Consider the following 26,253-nt stretch of genomic DNA (forward strand, 5'->3'; position numbering starts at 1 on the left):
TCCCGCAAGTAAGACAGGGCTGGAATTTTTAATATCATGTGCTTCACGATTAACACGCTGAACCAAAAGACAAGCATTGATAATGAAGGATTTCTTAGACAAAAATTATTCTATTATGTACTTATAATCCCCCTGTATAATATTTTAATCGGTATTGTCGGCATGGAAACCCTCTCATTTTGCAACCCTTGACCTTAATCATTACTTGGAGATGGTTCCATTACTATGATTAAAGCTGTGGTTGGTTGGCAGTTAGAATACGCTAGTATACTGGTAGTGACTCGCGATTAGCATAACTTTGATGACTTCATCAGCGCTGGTTCCAGAGACCGTGTATGCACGTTATGAATAGCATACTAACAGATGATTACTGCTCTATCTGGCCTTGATTCTTGTTTAAATTTCGATGATCTAGAGTTGTAAGTAATATGATAATAAGTTGAAAGTAATACTGTAGTAATATAATAAGTTGGAAGTAATATACAATTTGATGATCTAGAGACGGGAGTAATATGAGAGTTTGCCCCTAGAGGGGGGGGACTCTCTCATATTAATCTAATCATCAAAAATTGCCTGTACAATTCTTTCTTAAATTTTGCCAAACTCTCCACCTCAGCCAACCTTGTAGGCAACTTATTAAAACGTTCCCCAACGCTGCCTGAAGGTAAACTTCATATCATCTAATCTACTGTTCTTTCCCAGAGTTATATAGCTGTGCCCTCTGGTTCTTATCTTACTCACCAGTGAGAATATTTTTCCATCATTGAATTTACTATTTCTCTTCAGGGCTTTATGCCCTCTTGGGTAACACAGTTGATATAATCACCGTCATCTCCACACCGGGCGAAAAAGACCCGAGTTAGAATCCTGTCAATAACGCGAGGAATTTTTATGGGCCTTTTTCGCAACGTCCCTGAGTTAGTAGGTCTCAGAAGAGTGTAACACGGCTTTTTCTCCTGAATACTCGGGTTTTTCGTCCAAGCTATTCGACCGCAGAACACACGAACTTATAGACATACTGTGCAATAATGTCTAAGTCGCGATTTAAAACCTGATTACCCTAACAACAGGTCTTTATACTCTTCAGTCAAATCCCCCCCCCCCCAACAACGTATCTATTGCAAAGCTCTGTAGACCACATCTTTTAAGCGTTTCCTCATAGGAATAATGATTAGTGCTTTTCACTAATCTAATTGTCTTACTTTGCATCTTCTTTAGTTCTATGAGTATATCTTTCTTTAGCTGCTGCTTCCAGACCTGGATACAATATATTCCAAGTGTGGTTGCACTACCGTTTTATGGAGAGGAGTAATGACCTCCTCGTCTATTCTAAAAAAATTGTGATAAATCATAGACAGAATGAGTTCGTCTTGCCGTCTGCTGACACTGCTAGTTGAACTTCATGTTTTCCGTATCGTAATCCCCAAGCCTTTCTCGTCCATTACATCATTTAATTCTTCTCCTCAAATTTTTAACCACCCCTGAGTTTCTCTCCCTAATGTGCAATACCTTGCATTTGGTAGCATTAATCTTTAGTTTTCATTTTTTTTTTCCTGCAGTTGATCCAAATCCTTTTAAAGCAGCATAACTCGGTTCTGATCGTTAACCGCTCCCAATCTTTAAGTCCATTAAGCCTGAAGAGTATTCGTTTATGATCACCCTCTGTCTTCTGTCCTCCAACAGATCCCTAATCCATCGATGGATCTTCCCTCTGATCCCAACCAACTTTAACTTATTAAAGGGAACTCTCATGAGGAACTGTATTAAAAGCCTTAATAAAATACAGATATATAAAGTTAAAGTTGCGTATTGCATCCAACTACTCCATAACGTCGTCATAGCAATCTAGCAGATTAGTAAGGCAAGATTTTACCTTCACGGAACTATGCTGAAACCCATTTAGGATACCATTCTTGTGGAGATGGTCCTGTAATTGGCCATCACTTCTTTGGCTCCTCCGTTATGGATCGAGGATACATTGGCACTTCTCTAAGAGAAGCGCCAATGTCTTCTCTTACCATGAAGGAGGAGCCAAAGAAGTGATTATTCCCAGTATTAGGGAAAAATCCCTGAATCTAATGTTGAATTAGATTCAGGAATGAATCTAATCCAACATTAGATCTCATGAACATTATTAATGGTTACTTGCAATCACCTGTCGCATTTTTCCTTATATTTGAATATACACCATTCTTCCCTGATCTGTATAATCTTTCAGCTTTAATAGCACTGATAAATTTCAGATAAACTTCTCTGATATCATTATGTCACTTATTCTTCAAAGCTTCAACTCGGCTATTCTATTCCCCTCAGCACTAATGTAGTTTCAATAGTAAAGACTTGTAAAATACCTGTTAAACTCAGCTGCTGTTTCAGCTGAATTGTCGATTATACCAACTTTGATCGTACAAGAGACCTGTCGTATTTACTTTCTGCTTTGCATTCATACAAGGTTCAAAAAGATTTGCCAGAAGTAGTTGTGAGAGAAAGGTCAAATTGTTTTTGATACCTTGAAATCTATATAACGAACAAATTTTGGTTTCGATCTGACAATTCATTTTTTTCATTTGCAGCGCTATATGAAGTGGAATACAGATCAGTGATTCCGTTCCTCTTTCTGCAAGGGAAAAACACCCAAAACAATCTATGAAGAAATAGTCGCTGTTTATGGAGAAGGCTGCTGAGGTTACAGTGTTGTTGCACATTGATACAAATAATTCAAATGTGGAAGAACCTCATTGCATGATGAATAAATTCCAGGAAGCCTAGCAATTGCTGTAACAGAAGAGAGAGTGTTGCGAAAAATGAGGCATTAATTCTGGAAGATCTATATTAGCGTCAGAGAACTAGCTGTAGAGCTCCAAAGTAGCTTAGAGTCTGCGGAGAACATCATCTATCAACAGCTGCATGTGAGTAAAATGTCTGCTAGATAGGTTCCTGGACTTCTGACCTCTCACCAGAAGAAGGAAAGGGCACAATGTACACATGAAATTTTGTCAATGTTCCAGGAAAAACTAAAATATTACCGCATTCTGCTTATTCCCTGGACTTTGCACTCTCGGATTTCTTCCATTTTCCTGCCCTGAAGTCCTTTCTTCTTGGAAAACACTTTGCTGCTGATGATGAAGTGATTTCTGTTGCCGAGTCATGGTTTGAAGGACAATCAGAAGACTTCTACAAAACTGGCCTGAAGAAATGTATTGAGAGGCTGCAAAAATGTGTCATTTTGTCTGGTGACTATGTTGAAAAAGTGTAATGTATGATATTTGTTTCAACCTTCTATCATTTGTATTGGTGACTACCAAGTTTTTTCGAACCTCTAGCCCCCACTCCTATATGAGTAGAACCCCTGAAAAGGAGTTATCTCTCTCTCTCTCTCTCTCTCTCTCTCTCTCTCTCTCTCTCTCTCTCTCTTCACCAACGATTTTTCATATTCGACTTTTGAAATCTCATCCTTTGTGGTTTTGTTAGATATCTGCTTATAGTTATCGTATAAAGCGGTGTCACAGGAAAGCCTATAACTGAACCATGTGTTTTGCCTTTTTGCCCAATTAAGTCTTTCAGTTCTGTTGTCGTCCATTTTGGCATCTTTCTTTTGCAGTACTTCTGAACTGGAACGAATGTGTTTGTGGCCTCCAGTTAATCTCTTAATCACTTCCCCTAATGTATTAGTATCAAATAGCATATAGTAATAACTCCTATACTGATTAAATGTATACCAAACTGGGTTGGTGGGGGGGGCGACTTTTATGGTTGACCTTCAGATCAGACCAATGAAAAACTGACTCTTAATCATGGAAGACTTCGTGTGTCTTAGGGAAGTGGGTCAAAATTTTACCAATTATGGGTGTCCAATATTCGAGCACAGTTTCTAGTCTAAACTATTGAACTTTGACAACCAAGTCACGTATTAGTATAACTGCCAGTTTGATACTACACAAACACATGGCGAGCCAAATAAAAGCGGTACTTGTTACTGTAAAAGAAATTGAGAACCAATTACTTACCTCTGAGAGGTTCCTGGGAGAGGCACTGCTAGTAGCTGCCACACCTAGAAACAGAGGGAAGAAAAAAAAAGTTCGTGTCAATGGCCGACAGTCATCTCATTAGGTGCTCATTTTAGAATTACCGGAAGGCATCTCTTTGTACCACTCGTGTGGCCTACTCATATACTCAGAAATTACCCAAATAATTAATCACCAGTTTTCCAGCATTATTTTCTGGGCTGCCAATTTCCTCACCTTACAGCCACAAGTAACAATTCTATGTTCCATTTGTTTATAATATATATATATATATATATATATATATATATATATATATATATATATATATATTTAAAGGGATTCAGTATGGTTAGGAGAGAGGCTTTCTTTTCTATGTTGTACATACACATTGTATGGAGGTAGTTATGTCAGCGAAATTTCGTACTTATCAAATATAAAAGGCCTTGTTACTCGGTGAATTAAAAATTGTGATAATCAGCTATTGTCAACATGGATGGGTGGATGGACTGTAACATGTTTCTGGCCCTCTATTGTCATCTTGACAATAAAGGGCTAGAAACTAAATTTCACATACATGCAAATGTTTCGAGAATGGATAATGACAGCATTATAGCATTGAAACTTATAGTTACTCACAGCAGAGTACTGTGAGCAGTTTATTACTAATGCAATGCCTCTGCTATGAATAGATTTTCCCTTCCGGCCGAGTTTTATGATACATTAACACGGAATCTGCAGAACCTAGAATGAGAGCCTTCAATCCTTTAACCGAAAAGCTATGCTCGTTAGCTATTCTATCTAACTTTAAAAAGCTTACATACGGTGCAGCCCTCAGCAAAGGATGAAAATTTCTGACCTAGAATAGCATATTATTTCAGCGTGTAAAACCACTGACGCAGGGTTTTACACGCTGCATCAGTGGTTTTACACGGATGCTGACAACCATCGGAGCAGCCATAGTCTTGTGTATCGGGGCTGAGAGTTACAAGCATTCATACTTTAATATGGAATATGAATGTTGGTAACTGATTGCCAGTTGATATTTCAGAATCCCCTTCTTGTTTTTCTGTCCTTGTAGTAATTGAAATTTAATACTAGTGGCACTACAATAGCGGGGCACTGCAAAACATGTAAACTGCCCACTAAGATTTGCTGCGTTGACAAACATCTCGATTCTCGAGATGTTTATCAACTTAGACTTTATTTTCCACCATCAAAACAGGAAATGCAATTGGCCCAGTCGGAGAGTGGTAACCTACTGTAATTATAAGGTAGACATATTAACCAAGAGACTTTACAAATATTGTCATAAATTATTTTAGATTAATAAATTAAATAATGAAGATTGTTTATAGTACACACACGTATGTGAATATGAAGGGAAATTAAAGCTTGAATTAAATGCCATAAGTTGCTATCTTATATAAGGGAGGATTTTATTTATAAACAGTACTTACTACATTAATGTTATGTTTGTATTATTAATACCATTGACTGCGAGCCTTTTTCATTCCTTTTTTATGCTTGTTGTATTTAATTTGACTCCAAAGGATTTGAAATCTTGGAGTTTCAGCACTCTAACTCACAAGTAAAGTGCTGAAAATATTGCCGACTGTAATTGACTATTGTGTAAAACCATTGCCGAAGCGGTCCTCAAAGCTATTCTTCCACACTATATGGAAATAGCCTGGGTTCGTATCCCATCTTGACGGGAGAAATTTATACGCCTCGTGGAAGAAGATTTCAATGTTCCAGCTCTTTCGATTCAGCTGCCCACACAATTCTTTAATTAGATATTTTATATTACATAGATGAGCACTGCCTTATTTCATTTTAAATGTGTACTAGATTCTCTACATTCTTCGATATAACTTTCATACATGTATTCCACTTGGCATCCCAAAGAATATTTTTGGCTATTTGGGACAATCCGATTGGCATAAATAACCTCAAGAGTTGATCTGAGTGAGTGTGATAGAAATTTGTTTGGTTAGACATGTAATTATGTCCAATTGATTAGATACCATTTTCAAAACAACTTTCTTTAATCGATAATTACAATAACAGCACGCATGAAACCTTTCATGAATATTGTTTTTTTGTTTTTTTTTTAATTTTTTTTTTATTTTAGCAATTTTTTGTTGTCTTCATCAAAATCTCATCCACTAGGTTTAAAAGCGACTTCGCCCGCTGCATCTCCTAAAGTCAGTTTAATCTAATTGTCGCAGGATTTATTATTTTATTTTTTTTTCATATAACATATGTCGCTACCAAAACTGCAATTTGATATGTTTTTGATTCTCCGAGACGTAAAGACAAAAAATCGCCCATGGGGCTGTTTGAAGAAATTAATCGGTATTTCAGCAATTGAATATTTTTTCACAGTGGTTCTTACTTTGAGTTCGCTGAAGTGTTTTGTAACCTTAACAGCTCCGCTCAGTCGGGATTCTTTACTCGAGAATTTAAACCAATCTCCCTAGTAGTGGGAGGAGTGATGATTTTGATCTGAAGGTTTTTATTTTGCATTTTGTCTAACATCTTTGTTAGAAAGCCCAAAATGTTTTTCCTTCCCAATGGCATATATTTTTTAAAAATCGGCCTGCGATGGAAATCGTACCCAGAAAATCGATTTCCAAGGTGTTAATTAAATTTCTTCACTCCTGCTTTTATTCATATATTAATAATCATCATAGTTTTTTTTAATGAAAACCCCAACCCACGCACGGTACTAAGTTTTTTTTTTTTTTTTTTTTTTTTTGGTAGTTGTTGGCGCATCGGCTTCTGTGGCCATAATGCATCTCCCAAGGTTTTTTTGCAGTACTTTGATTCGAACCCGCGACCTTTGGGTTGCATCTCTCTGGCAACAAGAAATCTTGCTGGGATCGTGACTGATTGGAGGGTCGAAGATTCGTGGACCACTTCGGGCCACCGGGTCATAACCTACAAGATAACAAGAGTCCTAACAAGAACATCACTAGCCAAGCAGATGACAAACAGATACGCTATCACCAGTGTCAACTGGGAGCTCTTCAGAAACCTACCGAATGAAGCGGTGGAACACAATTCAGGAAGTTTAGACCCGCAAGCCGACCCGGACGTACTGCAAGATAAGACAACTAAAATAATCACAGATACAAGCAACGAAGCTATCCAAAAGAAGAACCCGAAACCTGGAGCCAACCCCTGGTGGACTCCGGAAATCAGTGCCCTCCGCAAAGTGGTAACCAAAAGAAGAAAGGAGTTCCAACGAGCGCGCAGGACGTGGCCAGAAGCCGAAGTAGAAGCCCTCAGGCAACATTATAGAGAAGCCAGAAACCGATACACGGACGGCATCCGGAAAAGTAAGGAACGAACCTGGGAACGCTTAGTGACAACAACTGGAAATGATGACCCTTGGGGAACAGTCTACAGGGTTATTACCAACAAACTCCCTAGGGGGGAGGTAGTGACTACCACACGAACCCCACAAGGTCAAATGACAAAAACCTGGGAACAATCGGGGGACAACATCTTGAATGCCATATTCAAGGAACCGGCAGTCCCACCTCTACAGGAACAAAATCATCTTTGTCAAGAAAACCTGAACTACAATACACAAATCATGGAGTCCCCCTTTACCATGGACGAGCTCAGTACTGCTGCCGCCCGGATAAGAAAGAGAAAATGTGCCGGCCTAGACATGATAGAACCCGAAATACTTAAAAAAGTAATAGAATATACACCACAACTTCTATTGACCCTGTTCAACAGATGCCTAGAGGTAGGGAAATTCCCAACAAAATGGAAAACGGCCAACATTAAACTTATCATCAAGAGTCCGACTAAGAAATCAGAGTGCCCGAAATCCTACAGGCCCATCGCACTTCTTTCAGTAGTTAGCAAATTATTTGAAAGGCTACTGCACAAACGAATCCTTCAACACTACGAAGCAGCTGGCCTCCTAGCTGGGAATCAGTTTGGATTTAAACCGGGATCCTCCACAACAGAAGCCCTCAGAAACCTAACTAACAAAGTCAAAGAATGTGACAACAAATATTTCCTCGTAATAGCGATTGATTTTGCCGGGGCGTTCGACTCACTCTGGTGGCCGAGCGTCTTGGGCAGACTCAGGAAAGCTAAAGTACCCATAAACCTCTATAAAGTCATAGAAACCTATCTCTCACAAAGAAAAATTGAGATAAACACTCCATACAAAAAGATCGCAAGAACAGTACACAGAGGATGTCCACAGGGGTCTGTATTGGGCCCACTCCTCTGGAACTTGATATTTGATGAGTTCTTGAGAATGGACCTAGGCGTAGTGGGAGTGCAGGCCTTCGCAGATAACCTGATTTTGACAGTGCAAGCAAACTCCAGAGCCCAATTGGAAATCCTAGCTAATCAAGCCCTGCAGATACTCCAACAGTGGGCCAAGAAGAATTTCTTAACAATTTCACCGACAAAGACATTGTCGGCGCTGCTCAAAGGAACCCTGCAACTGAGACGGCCACCCCAGATTAAGATTGATGGGACAGCTATCAAGTTTGCTAGTCGACTAAAACACCTGGGTGTCATACTAGACAATAACTTATCCTTCCAACCACATCTCAAATTCCTAAGACAAAAGATCAGAAACTACTCTGCCATGGTAGCTAGGGTCACAAGGCGAGACTGGGGTCTCAAAAAACGTACCCTAGCCTTATACTACAAGACAACCTTCCTTCCAATAATTACATACGCTTCAGCAATCTGGTATGACAAAACTGCCTTGGTCGTAAATAAGAGAACCCTGGATGCAATTCAACGCACCATCCTCCTCACTACCACCCGCGCCTGCAGAACGAGGAGTAACCCAGCGCTTCAGGTGATAGCGGCAGTACTTCCACTTGATCTTGAAATCGCAAGAACAGGACTCCTCTACTACTTATCTAAGGGAATAACCACCACTTTCTTGGAATTTACAATAGACCCAACAAACAACCACAAGGCAGAAAAGATCCAGCTTCAGTCTCACCTGCTGCAGGTGTGGCAGGACAGGTGGGCAGAAACAACAAAAGGAGCAATCACCCACAAGTTCTTACCGCAACTTGAAAAAATCTATCCAAAATCGCCTACTTGGTTCTTTCCGGGGTTGCAAACAACATACTTGCTAACTGGACACGGCCCCTTTAACGCGAAGTTAATGGACTCCGCCCTTGTAGAGGACCCATGCTGTACATGTGGAGAGATCGAAACCTGGGAACACCTCATGTACGACTGTCCGCAATACGTGGATCTCAGGTGCATTCTAATCACGAGTATAAGATACCTCCCCAGAGGGCAAGAGTTTCACCTATTGGATTCAGAGGAGGAATACAGAGCCCTGACCAACTTCGCTCAAGAACTCTTCTCAAGGAGAACCCTATATGCAATACACCAGGAGTGAAAGGCGACCAGCCAGATAACAAAAAAAAAAACATCCTTTAGGACACACCCCAGAATGAAAATTATGTGGAAGCTACTATCTGTCTACCAAGAAACCCTGCCTATGTACCAACAAATATGAGACCTAAATGAAACTGACAAATATACTGAATGAAGATAGAGAACCAAAACAAAGACATTCAACTTGGACGGGACACTATCCCACGAGTGACTCTGCTACCGGACTTATGACTATACTACGACTGCTAGCCGACCGGGCTAGCCGAGTGGGTAAAGTACCTGCCCGGCAACCCAAAGGTCGCGGGTTCGATTCCCGCCTCGGGCTTGGATCAAAGCACTGCAAAAACCTTGGGAGGTGCAATATGACCACAGAAGCCGATGCGCCAACAACTACCAAATCAAAAAAAAAAAAAAAAAACTACGACTGATGCAGCCTTACTGCACATGTAGCCAAATGGCGATCTCTACCAGCTCCCTTGCCTGGTACCTTTTTTCCCTACCCCTGGTAGGGGGGGGGAGGAGCAGATGGTCTTCCTGTTTCCTCCCTCCCCTACCATCCCACATATTTCGCCTGGTGAGTCATGGGCATGCCTTACTGACCATCTGGGGTTGCCTTCCCTATCGACCCCATACTTCTGTCTTTCCCCCCAGTCTTCAGTCTCTTCCCCCTACTCTGACTAATACGACAGCGTAAACCCCACATAACTAATCAAAATTAACGATTTCTAAACTGAAAACTGAACTACATTAACCCCTCTTGGCTTTTCTAAACTTAAGTGCCCCCGTTTTTTTTTTTTTTTTTTTTTTTTTTTTTTTTTAGATCCTAGCCACCGAAATCTCAGGAAATTAGGTGGCAGGACCTGCCAGAGTGCATATAAGCTACTGAGTTCCTGGTCTGCCTCCACGGGGCGTAAGTGGGGCAACGTTGGGCCCCAATTGTGGTTTAGCAGCTAAACGACCAGAAGAACAACGGTACACGACACTAAACGATCCAAGACCCACACACTTTTAAATCTCTGGCATTTACAGAGTACTGTAACACACCACAATGTAAACTACGCGGAGATAGGGGAAATCCCTGGTGCCGCTTGACCCTAAACACACTTACACTTACCTTTGGGTTGCTAGGCCAGCATTTTACCCACCCGGCTAGCCCGGTCGGCGCGGTACTAAGTACTATAGGTATTAGAACCTATAGTAGTTAGTACCGTGCATGGGTTGGAGGATGAGAAAATGAAAGAAGATATTTGTTAACATTAGACTTGAACTTCTGTAGACTGTAATTTTCAGGAAATATGTATGTATGAAGGAAGGTTGTTCCAGAAACCGGCAGTTGAATGAATAAACGAGGAAGATAAAAAGTTGGTTCTGTGAGATTGAAGTTGGACAGTAAGTGGATGTTGGCTGGTGGCGGCACGTGTTCAGATTGTTTTGAAAGAGAGAGTGGGAATTATAGAAGCCAATTCAGAAGAACAGTGCCCATGGAAGTATCTGTAGAAAAGGCATGCAGCAGAAACAGTACATCTATGAAACAGCGAGTGGAGAGACTCTGTTAGAGATGAGTCATTAATTAACCTAGCTGCCCTCTTCTAAATGGAATCTAGAAGCCTCAGAGAGGTTTTGGGGGCACCGTCCCAGATCTGGGAACAATATTCCATGGTAGTACGGATTTGCGATTTGTAAAGAGTCAACAACTGTTTGGTAGAAAAGTAACGCCGAGAGCGAAAGAGAAAACTCAGTTTTTTAGATGCAGAGGGAGCATATTTGTAATGTGCTTGTACCAATAGAGATATTAGAAGTCAGGGTAATCCCCAAAAGACGCATCCGTAGCCAGGTGGGCAGGAGCGGCAGTGCATAGCACATGCTTCTTGATACACTGGGTTTCGAGCCCGTGACTACCAAATACGGAGGATGCGGAAAGGTCAGGGAATGACCATCGGATATCCCTGAGCAATATGGCCTTAGTTGCTAATGCTCCTAAAAACCAAATAACTAACTAACAATCCCCAAAAGAGATATATCATCATGCCTAGAAATCGGAGTGTCACCAAAGATAAGCATAGGAGCAGAAGAATTCTTTTTGCGAGATATAAGACAGGACTGAGTTTTAGAAGGATTAAAATCAACTAAGTTGTCTTTGACCCACTGGAGAATTACCTGGAGATCGGCGTTTAAGGAAGAAATTCTATATGAGAATTTGAAGCTGATTGAGCAGGGCGAGGTTTCTCAAACTTGAAAGTGGAATGCAATGTGCTATCATCTGCAAAACTATGGATAGGATTTCCGGTCAATGAAAGAAGGTTATTAATAAAGAAAAAGAAAAGAGTGGGGGAAAGAACTGAACCTTGGGAGACACCAGCATTAGTGGAAAAGTTAGAAGACAGAGAGCCTTCACCCTGAGTGAGTGGTCAGAGAGAAAACTAGATTACCAATTACAAAAAACAGTTGGCAAACCGTATGATGGAATTTGTTTAGGACCTCTATGCCAAACGCAATCTAAAGCCTTTGAGATGTAAAGAGAAACTGCTTCTGTTTCACCGAACTTTTCCGCTGAATTTGTACATAAATGGGTTATATAAGCCAGAATATCACCAGTGGATCGACACTGACGGAACTAGCGATCGTTGATCAGATGGAAGGTTTCTAGGTAGCTTAAGAGTTGGCGGTTAATTAATTTCTCCATTACTTCAGAAAGAGTAGAAGTAATTGCAGTGGAACGATAATTGGATGGGAGGGATTTGTTACCCTTTTTAAGAGCTGTCTGGATATCAGTAAATTTCCAATCAGAAGGAAAAACACGACTTTTGGAATAAGAAAGTGAAAAAAGGCGGCAAAGAATAGGAGTAAGTTAAGGAGCACAGGTTTTGAGAACAAGTGGAGAAATACCATCAGGACCTGGAGCTTTCTTAGCATGAAGGTTCGTCAAAATCTTTCTGACGGAAGACCACAGGAGGCATTGAATGGAGCGTGTTGGGAATGGTGGGAGGTGTTTTCCCAAGATTATTAATACATGAGTTGGAAGAAAAATGGGATACTAGCAGGTCAGCTTTATCCCTGGCTGAAGTGACAATAGAACCATCTGGTTTTAACAGAGGTGAGAGTAGAGATGGGCAAAAGTTGTGGCCAATAGCTTTGGCAAGAGACCAGAATGCTCGGCTACCATTAGGGCAAGAAGCAAGTTTTCTACTCTTAGCCTGTTCAAAATCTAGTTTGGACTGATTAAAACTACTTTACAATTGTTGCGCGCTTTGGTGTAGGCAGAAAATGAAACCGAAGAATTGGAAACAAGCCAATTACGATATGCAACATTCTTCTCTTGGACAGTCTTATCCCATTTATTGGAAAACCAAGGTTTAGATAGAGGGTGAGATTTTAAGGCGGCATGTAGAATAGAGGATTCCATTCCTACAAGAATAATTTCACTGACACTATATGAGCAAACGTTGACATCAGAAGTTTTAAAATAGTAATCCGACGAAGGAAAAGAAGAAAAGAAATCTTGCAGTCATCCCATTTGCATTTTTGTAATGCCAAACAACACGAGGTTGGGAATAGCCATGAGATAAAGTCTCCATTGGAGAAGAGACAATCACCAAGTTGTGATCGGTGGTACCAAAAGGACCACTCACTTCGACCGTGTACTTAGAAGGGTTGTTTGTGAGAAAAGGTCAAGCGTGTTGGCTGTATGATTAGGATTGTCCGGTATTCTTGTAGGTAAATGAACAATCTGTGCAAAGTCATTAGGAATTGCAAAAGCCTCAGCATCTCTACCAGCTGGGTCGGTGTGACTAGAAAACGGAAGCCAGCTGGAGTTGTGAACATTAAAATCACCAAGGAAAATTACCTCACTGCTAGGAAATTTTGGCTGGAGAAATTCAAGTTGCAAAGAGAGGAAGTCAAAGAGCTCCAAGTGATTAGTGGATTGGGATAACGGTACATACAACAGATGAATTTGAAAGAATGAGGTAGAGAGATTTTAAGCCAGAAAAGATCAAAAAGAGGCGAATCCAAATTACCAAGTCTCTGACAGGGAATATCGGAACGACATATGTACAAGTACCATCTTTGAGGCGAAAGGAATCATACAGCGAATATATTGGGTAACTGAGATGAGCGGTGGTTGAATCAACCGATAACTGAGATTCTGTCAGAAAAAGTACATGGGGTTTGGCAGACTGGAAATGGACATCATTGATATTAGAACTGAGACCACGTATATTTGTAAAATGAACGAGGAAGTGTTTAGGAGGTTTAGATCCTTTCGCAGATAAGTTTGACAATTCATTGTGTTTTCAATAGTAAGAAAAAGTGTGGGGGGTGGGACATGCCGTATGAAGTAATGAAATTTTTGGATTTGGTGTACACATGGTAAGGATATACCCAGATCCTTGACATAACGTGGCCTCGACAATGCCCCCTCCCCCCGCATACACACTACTCAGACTTCCTCCAGTCACTGTCTGGCAGACTAGAGGTAGCAAGATTATACACTATCTGATCCGGAAGCCTCCTAGAGAGATACCAATAGGTTCGGTCCAGTGTACTAACTATCGGCCGGCCTGCAAACACCGTTTTAGAGCTGTACCCTCAAATGTAAGGAAATTTGGATCTCACCATGGTGTTCATCATAACCTCAAAAGGCATCATTTCTATTGCATGTTGGAAGAGATGGGGAAGAATTGACCGGAACTTAGCTCTGGAGACTAAACATGGTTTCCACCACTTCAAGTCTCCAATAAGCAAAGTGGTGGTATTGCACCGGTTGATGAGAGTCACATACCAACCTAGTATTGCCTGGTAACACAGAGGGGCGGCATTCCTCCGTGTGGTATGGGCGGCACACTTCAACCTCTGCTTACGTTGGTTCACACCTGGGTGGTCACCCACAGTGTGCTTGCGCATTGGGGTTATACCCAGGATTGCCAAAAGTCCCAACATCGTGAAGGTGCAAGCTGAGGATTTGGCTGTCACAGACTGTCCGGATTTCGCTGAAATTGGGTCCACTTGGCTTGAGTGTCACCCGAATATCAGTTCCATCAGCGTTTTAGACTACAAGTTAGCAAGCACAGCTTGTCTGGCATATCTGAGAGAATGTTGCGCAACCTCAAGGACTAGTTGTTTGCCTTTAAAAAAAAAATCTACTCTGCTTGATCTTGCTCTGTTTATCCATTTTATACCTACCAACCTCAATAAAAAAAAAAAAACGTTATCCTCCTTTCCCTCTCTACAGCTCATGCTTTCAATATATTACGAGCATATGTTCCTTTTGAATGAATATCTTCGAACAGTTTTTAGCAATCATTGTTTAACAGTTGTGGTGGAGGATGACTTCACTCCATTTTACTATATCACAAAGGCGTCCAGCAAGACTCTACTTTACGTCCACTTTTCACATAGGAACCAAAGCTGTCTTCAGTCCGTCCTATACCTGGAATATATACGTTTCTTATTTCTGTTCGCTAACGTCGAATGGCAACTGTTCGTTGATGAGTTAAAGATATACAACGTCACCACCCATCCTCATTTTCGAATGTTTTTTTAGCTAAGCAACGTGCTTCTCACTCTACCAAATATAAATTATTCCAACATATTTTCTTGTTGTGCGGTCAGACTATCATTTTCCAGTGTTTACTTTATTGGTAGTTCATCATAGAAAATACAAATCTTATCAAGGAGTTGGGAGTTACCCTCTGCCCCGACCTGCACCTTCCCCTCATATTAATTCCATCATCTCTGAGGTCTCCGAGCATCTGAGACTGGTTCGTTTGTCATCTGTTTTTGACAGTGATAAAGTGATTATCGCCCTCTTTAAGCAATTATTACTCCCCATCTTTGACTACTGTGACGTGGTTTAGTCGCCCTTGCAATTATTTCTCTAACATAGACTTGGGCGTATTGAAATTAAATTTAAGCTTTTGTTTCTACAGTCGATTCATTTTCCGTCGTACCGACTGTAAATCTTTTCGTCGTTGTTTAAGATTTTCTTTTTGGCGTTCAACAGAAATATACCATGGCACTTCTTTTTTTAATTTTATTTAAGTTACCATCATCATTTTACACTTCAAGATTAGAGTTTTGTGTACTCTGTGGCTGGAAAAAATTTAATAAATAAATGTAAATACATTTGTATTTATTATAAATCAACACGAGGATTATTCGGGAAATTAAAAAATAAATATGATAAATTTTTTTTTTTTTTTTTTTTCCATTGGTATCATTTTCATTTAGTCACCTTAAGTATACTTGGTCATGCAATTCTAATCAAATATACTTAGGGTGCAGCTGAAATAAAATATAAATTATGATATTACATCATATTATAATAACTTAATATCCGATACTTTTTTGAATATTTAATCGTACCTATTGGTGTGAACACCGCCAAAAATGGCATGTTTACAAATGAATAAAATTCTTATTCATGCATTTATTTATTTATATTTATTTGTCTATTTACATATTTTTCCTATTTATTTTCGTGTAGTGAGAGTGTATATAAAAGCATAAACCATTATTTATACCAGTATTATTTACGTCGTAAATAAAGAAGGTATTCCATTCATATTTTCGGATTCAGAATTGAAAACAGACCTAGCCAGTTTTTTTTCTTTATACGCGCCATGTTGGAGCATGTTTATGCAAATAAGCGCAGTTATGTGGCGCATGACGTTAGCAAGAAAGTTTGGTAAAGGTGTCTGAGTACCACGGCCGCATTCCCTTCACTATCAGTGGAAGAAAGAAAATGGTCTTACCAAAGTTTCAAACGAGGTGTTCCTGTAAGGTGTTCCATTTACTCTTTTCGGGTGTTTTAAATTGGCTATTAGAGTACACCTAAAATGGGAAAACATAGGAAAGAAGGGAAAAAAATCACCAACAAATTCGGTCTAAAGTTTTGGGTGAGAGGTACGCGGCGTTCGTAATAGTTTGTTCAGGCGGCTGTCTTCAATGGACAGCTTTTGATGATGTTTTTAATACAGGAACCTTGCAATCCATTAGCATCTCTAAAAGAGTGAATTCAGGATGAAAAGAAGGTCCTGTGGTCTGATGACTGTATCTCTCTCTCTCTCTCTTTACACCATTTTTAAATGATGGAAGAGTTCGTTTTTTGTAAGAAATCAGCTTTCATGGCATTCCCTTTAATCCTACTGGCCAGTAACTTCAAAAAGAGTCGAGAACTATCGAAGATGAACTGCATCCGGCAAGGTTACATTTCTGCGATAATGCGATTAGCCTCAGGCGTCAATGATTACATGAGAGGTTCGATTAACTCTACGGAGATTTTGCACATCTGCTCTGTTCAGCAGAATCCCAGCTGAGTCCAACTGAGCATCTGTGGGATGAACTGGAACATCACGTCTCTATAACAACACGTGTCAGAACAAGCTATTAGGACATAGTCTTAATAAAGTGATGTGATCAGTGCATATTACGACAATCCAGTTAAGATTTAACATAAGATTTTCTGTCATTTGTTTTACATAATTTCTTTCAATATATTTGAATTTTAACAGGATCTTTACCCGGTTGATTAAAACTCTGAAGTTTAACTGAATTAAAATTAAATTTTATCTCAGACAGCCACTCAGTAAAACTATAAATCATAACACAGAGTGAATTTTAGATTGGATTTTACGTTTCATTTTCTGAATATAATTATATACTTTTAAGACTAAAAATCACCGTATGATCTCCACGGGTTATACGAAAGTATTTTACAAAAGAAACCCATCAAGAAAGAAATCGATTAATACTATTTGTTAGAGTGCTTTGCCGAATTGGAGTGATGTAATTTTTTTATTATTTTTTTTTCGCAATAAGTAAAGGCAAATATCTCACCCAAATGACTAGGAGAGTTGCATCAGTGAACGAGTGTCTTGTACTTTTAGTTTACCTTTGTACTAATGTCTTCTTCAATGTTGACAGAAACTACTTTCGATCGCCTTTGAAGAACAATCAGACAAGGAACGTCAATTGCATTGAATTTAGATTTATTAACTAACCCTCAAAAATAATGTCAAAAATAAGCAAGAATACCCATTTGCGCAACAGAAAAAGTACTTTATCCTGTCATCGCTATAACACTGTTTATACAGTTGCGAGACATCATTATAATGGTTAACAATACATGTTTGGTCTGCAGTGCTTCATGCAATGACATACTTTACAATTGTTTGCCATCGCCCCACTAGAACGTGCAGCGTGTTCCTCCGATGTGCCGATATTGTTTGACACATAGTATACAACGCAACTAGCAGTTAATCTGTCAACAGTACAGTTTTGAAAATACGGAAGAGTGCTGTTTATGCAGTACCGGGATGTCAAGATTTTTTTTTTTTTTTTTTTACCACAGTACTCTCCTCGTTTATATCGTATACTCGACCTGTACTACCTATAAGTATACCTTAATTGAGCGTGCAAACACAAGGACAGGCTTGAAAATCGAGTTTAGCAGCCTATCTACGACAAATCTCACAAGTTTCTTAACAAAAGAATAACAGAAAAATTGGAAATGATAGACCAGAATGAAGAATGCGGAAACAACCATTAATACCTATAATTATTAGAGACCAAAGACGAGTAAATTGTATTGCTTACGTTTTCATATATGGAAAAGCATAACATTTTATATTAAATAATACAGTACAAGTATCTCTTTCAAGCTTGCCACTAGGTGGCACCACTGTGTACTATTATAAAAACAAACCGTGATTACGTCTCCAAGCCTATTATGGAAAAATAAACATTAATTACCACGAAACCAATGCAGCAAATTAATGCTACATTTATTTATTTATGTTAATTCTTTATTATGATTTATTTTCAACCTTAATTTTATGTTTGCGTTTAGTTTTGACATGTCGATTAGCTAGGTCGACGTTCAAATTTACATTTTGTTTTTTACGTTTGCTTATTTAACCTATAGAGGGCGGTGGACATGGCATATTTTATTATTCAACTTTAGTTACTTCGTTAATTTCTTTCTGTGTTCGGATCACATATGGACATCCGTTGACAGTTGGCTGGATAGCTATCCACTATGGAAATCATTCTTTTTCAGAATACACAAGTGCTGATGTTCCCGGTGGGTGGTGTTTTGAGTTCTCTGTCTTTATTCGATTAATTTTTATTAGGAAAGTGGCACTTGGTGGATGCCTTTTCTTGGGAATAGTCGTTCGTTGGTTTGTACTGCTAGTTTGTGCTGCTGCTTCTTTTTCGTATTTTATTTTGAATATTAGGATATCTTGGTGCTCAAGTAGTAGAATTGCACCTTGCCAAGTATAACCTCAGTTGTATCAATTTTCTGTAGTGTTTTCGTGGTAATTAGTATTTCTCTTTCCGTAACAGTCTCATCACTGTTGACTTTAGAGAAAATGCTACAGAGTTGTTTATACACTTGGTTAACTTTGTTGTTGTTATTATTATTTTTTTTAATGGAGACCGTGGTCTTTATGGTTCGATGTAGCCTCTTTACTTCCGCCTTGTCAGTTCAATCCCACGAACATTTTCGACATTCTTAAGTTAAATTATGGATGAGTTATCTGACAGTCATAGTCCGTTGATTCGGGTCCTTTGTGTATATACACGTAAAATGCACGCGGCCCACATAAACGCTCTGATCCCTCTCCCTGAAATTGAGGATGCGACTCGTGGTAATAACTCGCAAAACAGTTCCGGAGATGCGATTAGATATTCTCGTCGTTTATTTGAACTGGCCGAATGACAACGATCGGTTGTCGTATTCAAGAACGTCGAGTTAACCAGCCTTGACCTGCTTCCGTCTGCGGGTCGTCGATAATATTAGAGCGTGGAAATGTTTCAGCTTATAGATTATGATGTACACATTGCTATAAGGTAGTTTTGACTTTTTTTATATGAATTGGGGAGGGAAGGAAGATTAATGAGATGAGGGTTAATAACCTTACGAATTCATAGATTCTTCTTAACGATGGGCAGATTGTTTTTGGAAGGATTGTTTCTCTTTTGAAAGCACTTATTTGAAGTCGAAAAAAAAAAAATTCCTGAACTTTGGCTGTCATACTATGTAATATTGAGTTGCTAATTCCGAATCCACATTAGGTAATATAGTACTCGCTTCTTAACAAATATGGTTCTAAATTCATATAACCAAAATTTTAGAAGCTTCACTTAGTACTAGGTTGGGCGATCTAACGTGTTACTGAAAACTCGTATACAGGCGGAATAAATCCTTTTCAGTTTGGAAGATGTTTGGACAGACGTTAGATCTAATGAGGTCGAAGGGAATGAGTTTCAAGATTCCTTTTATTTCGGCTGAAAGTGCCTGGTTAAAAGAAAAATGGCAGATGTGGAGGTGCAGTTTAGCCATTCATAATGTCGAAGTACTACCTGGTGCTTTGCCTTCCATGCAAAAAGTGCGCAGCTGTCTTAGTCTATACCACAAAGGTATCCTCCATACCAGGAATCTCCAACGAGCTTCCAACAATCAGGTGATGTTTTCTTTATGTTCTGAGACCGAAGATTATGAAAACCCCCAAACGCGTGAGGTATTAGAACCTATAGTACTTAGTACGGTACGTTGAAGGTTGAGAAGATGAAAGAAGATATTTGTTGACATTACACTTCAACTTCTGTAGATTGTAATTTTCATGAAATACGTATGAAAGAAGGTTGTTACAGAAAACGGAAGTTGAATGAATAAATGAGGAAGAAGAAAAGTTGGTTCTGTGAGTTTGAAGTTGGAGAGTAAAAGGATGTTGACTACTTGTGACACTATTCGAACTGCTATGGAAGAGCGAGCGGGAATTATAGAAGCCAATTCAGAAGAACAGTGACATGGAAGTATCTAGATAAAAAGCGTGCAGCAGAAACAGAACATCTATGAGACAGAGAATGGAGAAAGAAAAAAAAACTATTATATTAGGGTCACCTGGAAAGTAACTTTTAACTATCCATCTGTATTTGTCTGTAAATTGCGTGCGTTTTCTTGTCGATTTGCCTGCTTTTGCTGGACGAAAAACCCCAATTTTTCCTTGAAAATAACCTTGCTACCTACGCCTGAGACCGGCTAACTCAGCCATGGAGTGAAAAAAGCCCATAAAAGTTCCTCGCGTCATCGACGGGATTGAAACCCTGGCCTTTACCACCCAGTGTGGGGAGGACGGTGACGATACAACTGTGCTATACGCGGAGACACAGAGAGTGGAGAGGCTCTGTTAGAGATGAATCATTAATTAACCCAACTCCTTCTTATGAATGGAATCTAGAAGGCTGAATAAGATTTTCCGGGCATTGTTCCTAGATGTGGGAACAATATTCCATGGCAGGGCGGATTTGCGATTTGTACAGAGTGAACCTGTTTGGAAGAAAGTAATGCCGAGAGAGAAAGAGAAAACCCAGTTTTTTTTTTATATGCAGAGGAAGCAATATTTGTAATGTGCTTTGTAATCCCCAATATAGATATATGATTTTACCTAAAAATTGGAGTTTCAACAAAGATAAGCATAGAGCAGAATAATCCTTTTTGAGAGATATAAGACAGGACTGAGTTTTGGAAGGATTGAAATCAACTACGTTATCTTTGCCCTACTGGAGAATTACCTGGAGATCAGCATTTAAAGAATTGGTAGTGCAGGGAAGCAGTTTCTCAAAATTGGAAGATGGAATGCAATTTGCATTCCATCAGCAAAACTACGGTTATGATTTCCGGTCAATGGAAGAAGGTCATTTATATACAAGAGGAAAAGAGTGGGATTAAAAACCGAACCGTGGGGAACACCATCTTTAGTGTAGAAGTTAGAAGACAGAGCGCCATCTACCATCACCGCAGTGAGCAATAAGAGAGAAAACTGGATATCCATTTACAAAAAACAGTTCGCAAGCCATAAGATTAAAGCTTATTTAGAAGACCTTTATGACAAACACGATCAAAAGCCTTTGAAATGTCAAGAGCAACTGCTTGAGTTTAACCAAACTTTTCCATTGAATTTGTCCATAGATGGGTAACCACATGCTACATAAGCCAGAATATCACCAGTGGATCGACACTGACGGGATCCATACAGGCGATCGTTGATCAGATGGAAGGTTTCTGGATAGTTTAAGGTTTGGCGGTTAATTTATTTCTCCATTACTTTAGAAAGAGTAGAAGTAAGTGCAATTGGACAATAACGGGATGGGAAGGATTTGTCATCCTTTTTAGGAACTGGCTGGATATGAGCAAATTTACAAGCCGAATGAAAAACACCTTTGGAATAAGAAAGTTAAAAAAGGCGACACAGAATAGGAGTAAATTCAGGAGTAAAAATTTTGAGAACGAGAGGAGAAATACCATCAGAACCTGGAGCTTTATTAGCATCAAGATTGATCAAAATTCTTGTGACATTCTTTTTACTGAAGACCACAGGAGGCATTGAATGGAGTGTACTGGGAATGGTGGGAGATGGTTTGTCAAGATCATCAATACACGAGTTGGAAGAAAAATAGGATGCTAGCAGGTCAGCTTTATCTTTGACTGAAGTGGCAATAGAACCATCTGATTTTGAGAGATGTAGGAACAGAGATGAGCAAAAGTTGCGGCCAATAGCTTTGGCAAGAGATCAGAATGCTCGACTACCATTTGGACCAGAAACAAATTTTCTACTCTTAGCCTGTTCGAAATCTTGTTTGGACTGATTAATAACTGGTTTACAATTGTTGCGTGCTTTAGTGTAGGCAGAAAATAAATAAACTTGGAGATTTGGAAAAAAGCCAATTACGATATGCAACATTCTTCTCTTGAACAGCTTTAGCACATTTATTGGAAAACCAAGGTTTAGATAGAGAATGAGATTTTAAGGCGGCATGTAGAATAAAGCATTCCATCCCTACAAAAATAATTTTACTACACCATCTGAGCAAACGTTGACATTAGAAGATTTGAAACAGTAATCCGACTAAGGAAAAGAAGAAGAAAAGAAATCTCGCAGTTCATTCCATTTTGCGTTCTTGTAATGCCAGACAACACGAAGTCGAGAATGGCCACGAGAGAAAGGCTCCATTGGAGAAGAGACCATTACTAAGTTGTGATCTGAGGTACCCAGAGGACTACTCACCTCAATCGTGTTTGTGAGAAAAATGTCAAGCGTGTTGGCTGCTTGGTTAGGATTGTCTGGTATTCTGGTAAGTATATGAACAATCTGTGCGAGGTAATTGCAAAAACCTCAGCATATCGGCCAGCTGGGTTTGTGTGACTAGAAAACGGAAGCATGCCTGAGTTGTGAACATTAAAATCACCAAGGAAAATTATTCCAGTATAAGGAAAGTTGTATTGGAGAAAGTCAAGTTGCAAAGAGTTCCAAGTGATTAGTGGAGTTGGAAGAACAATAGAGGAATGGGACAGAATGTGGTAGAGAGATTTTAAGCCAGAGAACATCGAAAAGAGGAGATTCCAAATTACTGTCTGACAGGGAATATCAGAAAGGACATATGCACAATTATCACCTTTGAAACGAAAGGAATCATGCAGCGAATCCAGTCAATATCTGGCACCGCTTCTCGGCCTTTTAGCTAAGATCAAAGTGTAGTCACTATCTAGCAGAGTAGAGGCAGCGAGATTATACACTAACTGGTCCGGTGGGCTGTCTAGCGGCCGGCCTGCGAACACCGTTTTAGAACTGTACCCTCGATATGTAAGAAAGAATGGATCTCACCATGATGTCAATCATAACCTCAAAAAACATCAATCATACTCATGATGGCCCGAGCTTTGCTCTGGAGACTAAACATGGGTTCCGTCACTATAAGCTTCTAATAAACAAAGTGGTGGTATTTCACCGGTTGATAAGAGACGTATACCAGCTAGTATTGCCTGGTAACACAGAGGGGCGGCATTCCTCCGTGTGATGTGGTCGCTACACCTCGACCCCTGCTTACGTTAGTTTCTCACCTGGGTTGTCACCTCCAGTGTGCTAGGTGCCACATTTCAGGACTTGCACATGAGGGTTATACTCAGTGTTACTAACAGTACCGGCACCTCTGTAGCCAGGTGGGAAGGAGCAGCAGTGCGTAGCACACGCTTCTTGATTAGACCGGGGTTCGAGCCCGTCACCACCAAATACGTAGGATGCGGAAAGATCAGGGAATGTCCACCGTATATTCCCGGAGCGTTGCTAATGCTCCTAAAAACCAAATAACAAACAACAGTCCCATCATCGTGAAGCTGTAAGCAGAGGATTTAGCTGTCACAAACCGACCAGACTTTGTCGAAATTAGGCCCACTTGACTTGACTGTCACCCGAATATCAGTTCCATTGGCGTTTTAGGATGTCTAGAATATCTGCGCGAGCTTGAAGGACCAAATAGTTATGAAGCAACGGCCACAGGGGAAAGGGAGTCCCTTACCCCTGTGGCGCTCGATTCTTTATTCCTATCTTTAAATTGTAGTCCATGTCTCTTTTATCAAAGAGCGTTTCAAAAATGCATAATATTTGTACAACTGCAGAAGGCGCCTCTGTAGCCAGTGGGCAGGAGCAGCAGTGCGTTGCACACGCTTCTTGATTAGACCGGCGTTCGAGCCCGTGACCACCAAATGCGGAAAAGTTCAGGGAATGACCACCGCATATCCCCGGAGCAATATGGCCTTACTTGCTAATGCTCCTAAAAACCAAATAACAAACAAACAACTGCAGAAAAAAAAGCAACCTATGGAAAAGGTTTTAAATGCGTTGAGCGTATAGTATTCTTCTTTATTAATGCATGCCTTTTCTTTCGTGGCTTTGACGATATAAACTCTTCGCCTTGATGTATTTCAAAATCAAATCATCTTCTCTGCATCAATCGGATTATTTTAAATGTAATCGTGGGTTCATTTTTAATAAACACACTCAAGAGATAGTTTTCCTGGTGGAGGAGAAATGCTATCATTCTAACGCGCTGTTGATGACCTACAAACTAACACAACAAAGGGCCAATTAAGGGCTTAAAGTAGGAGTGGACGTCGTTTGAAACATTTTGTTGTATTTTTCTTTCGCTGATGTTTATGGTTTTATTAGCCTCTGCATGCACAAACCGATATAATTCGAGTTATGATTGGTCATTTGGATAAAATCGTTCTGGCCAGTCATTACTAAGGGTTCTTACCCTAATATCAAATCACCCTACGGGTATGATTTTAATCCTAGGCTAACTTTCATAAGAGGCTACTGTGGAGAAGTTGGAAGTTGGTGGGGGGGGGGAGCAAGTATCACTTAAGTATAGCTAAACACCACTGTAAGTGACCTACAAACAGCTCACAGCAGTGTTTTCTGGAGCAAACCTTTCTTTCATCTGCCCCCTTCCTTAAACTGCCTTGCCAACAGGGAGAAAGCGTTCGCTTAGACCTCATTCGAGAATCGAATCCGAGCCTATTTTCCTCGTGCGATTTCTCTTCCTTCATCTGTCTGTATGTTGATAATAAAACTAGATAGAATATTCTATCTCGTTTACCTTGGTTTGGATTCATTCTTTCAATTAATTAGGCGCAAAAGGATCCCAAACTAGTCTTAGCATACAACGATGTAATATAAATAGAATAGTATCACTGATTTTGGATTTCTCCTGCTTTCAGATTCCTAACTGCTATCAGGAAATGCTCATTATAATCCCACATCTTGCAGGTGTCTTTTCTTAATATCCTTAGGCTAAACTTTCTTCTCATAAAAAAGAGGTTAAGCGATTCTTCTCGGAAGATATAAACTAGATTAGTTCCCCCTTTCCTTTCCTCCTCCTCTTGCATTAAATACATTCAGCTGATGAGAGAGAGAGAGAGTGGTCAATTTTCGTTGGAATATTTTAGAATACGGGACAGCACACGCTTTCTCTCTAACAACTGCAAAGATGGAGAGTAGAGGCACCTATAAATCATTCAGAGAATAAGCCATCAGTAATGCATTTCACATGTTCCTCGAACAAATACACGAGGTGACGTTCCCTCCCCTGTTTCATAATGAGGAAAACTAGTTCACATCACTCGGACAATCCCGACACCTCTGTGTATATCGAGTGCAGGCAAAGATTAATGAAGCGGTTATATTCTTTACCGCTAGGCGGAATACGAATAAGGTTCAACCTTCGACACCATCAGAATTCTAAAACACACGCGCAGTGAGTTGTTTTATAAGAGTGATTCTATAAATTGAAATATGACCACCATTTTTTTACATTTAATTATATAGTAACTGTCTACTGATATTTAACTGAAAGCTTTGAAAACCCGTACTCTGACTTCTGCAGAATCTGTCAACGTGTTACGAGGATTAATTAAGGATTTATAACACCACAAAGGAATGAAGGCTGCATCTGGTACGAGAGTGAGGAGGCATATCCATCCAGGGTGTAAGATGAATAATTGAAGAAACAAAACAGGACAGAAATAAAGCCCAGTTGCATTTCAAGAGTGTTATCACTACAGAGAAAGAAATTAATCAACACTTACCGATTATAATTGGTAAAGCCAGGATCCAAAAGACAGCTCGTGACACAGATACATCCTCCATAATGTAGAGGTTATCCTGCTACCATAAGCCCACCTGGAATTTTGTAATTCAATAGAATGCAACAGTCAATAGAATGCAACCAATAGAATGTAACCAAAATTCAATAGAATTTTGGTTGCATTCAATAGAATGCAACCAAATTTAAGAATTTGGTTTCACTATTTCACTATTGTTTAGATAAATTCTTAAAGCACATTTTAATAATATTTAATATAACTTCTTTATTACTGCTAAGTACGATATAAGTACTAGAAACAATAGTTCTCATCACGGCGATGTGGCCAGGAGTTTTACATTAAGGAATGATACATGTGATTAAACTGGAAAAATTAATAGTTACATGAGATATTATA

At 39.6% G+C, this 26,253-nt stretch overlaps 1 protein-coding gene across 1 annotated transcript in view; it reads right to left on the bottom strand.

Moving 5' to 3' along the window:
* Window positions 1–25,901, bottom strand: part of LOC150091353 (uncharacterized) — a 44,141-nt gene extending 18,240 nt beyond the window's left edge. The window contains exons 1-2 of the mRNA XM_090390082.1: window positions 25,840–25,901; window positions 4,008–4,051 (exon numbers count right to left, since the gene is read on the bottom strand). Coding sequence (XP_090246208.1) covers window positions 4,008–4,051; window positions 25,840–25,900 — 105 coding nt within the window. The 5' untranslated portion in view covers window position 25,901. The remainder of the gene's footprint in view (window positions 1–4,007; window positions 4,052–25,839) is intronic.
* Between the last annotated feature and the right edge of the window lie 352 nt (window positions 25,902–26,253).

Source organism: Mastigoproctus giganteus, chromosome 1 (assembly GCF_048544385.1).
Source record: "Mastigoproctus giganteus isolate SK-2022 chromosome 1, ASM4854438v1, whole genome shotgun sequence".
Taxonomy (NCBI): domain Eukaryota; kingdom Metazoa; phylum Arthropoda; class Arachnida; order Uropygi; family Thelyphonidae; genus Mastigoproctus; species Mastigoproctus giganteus.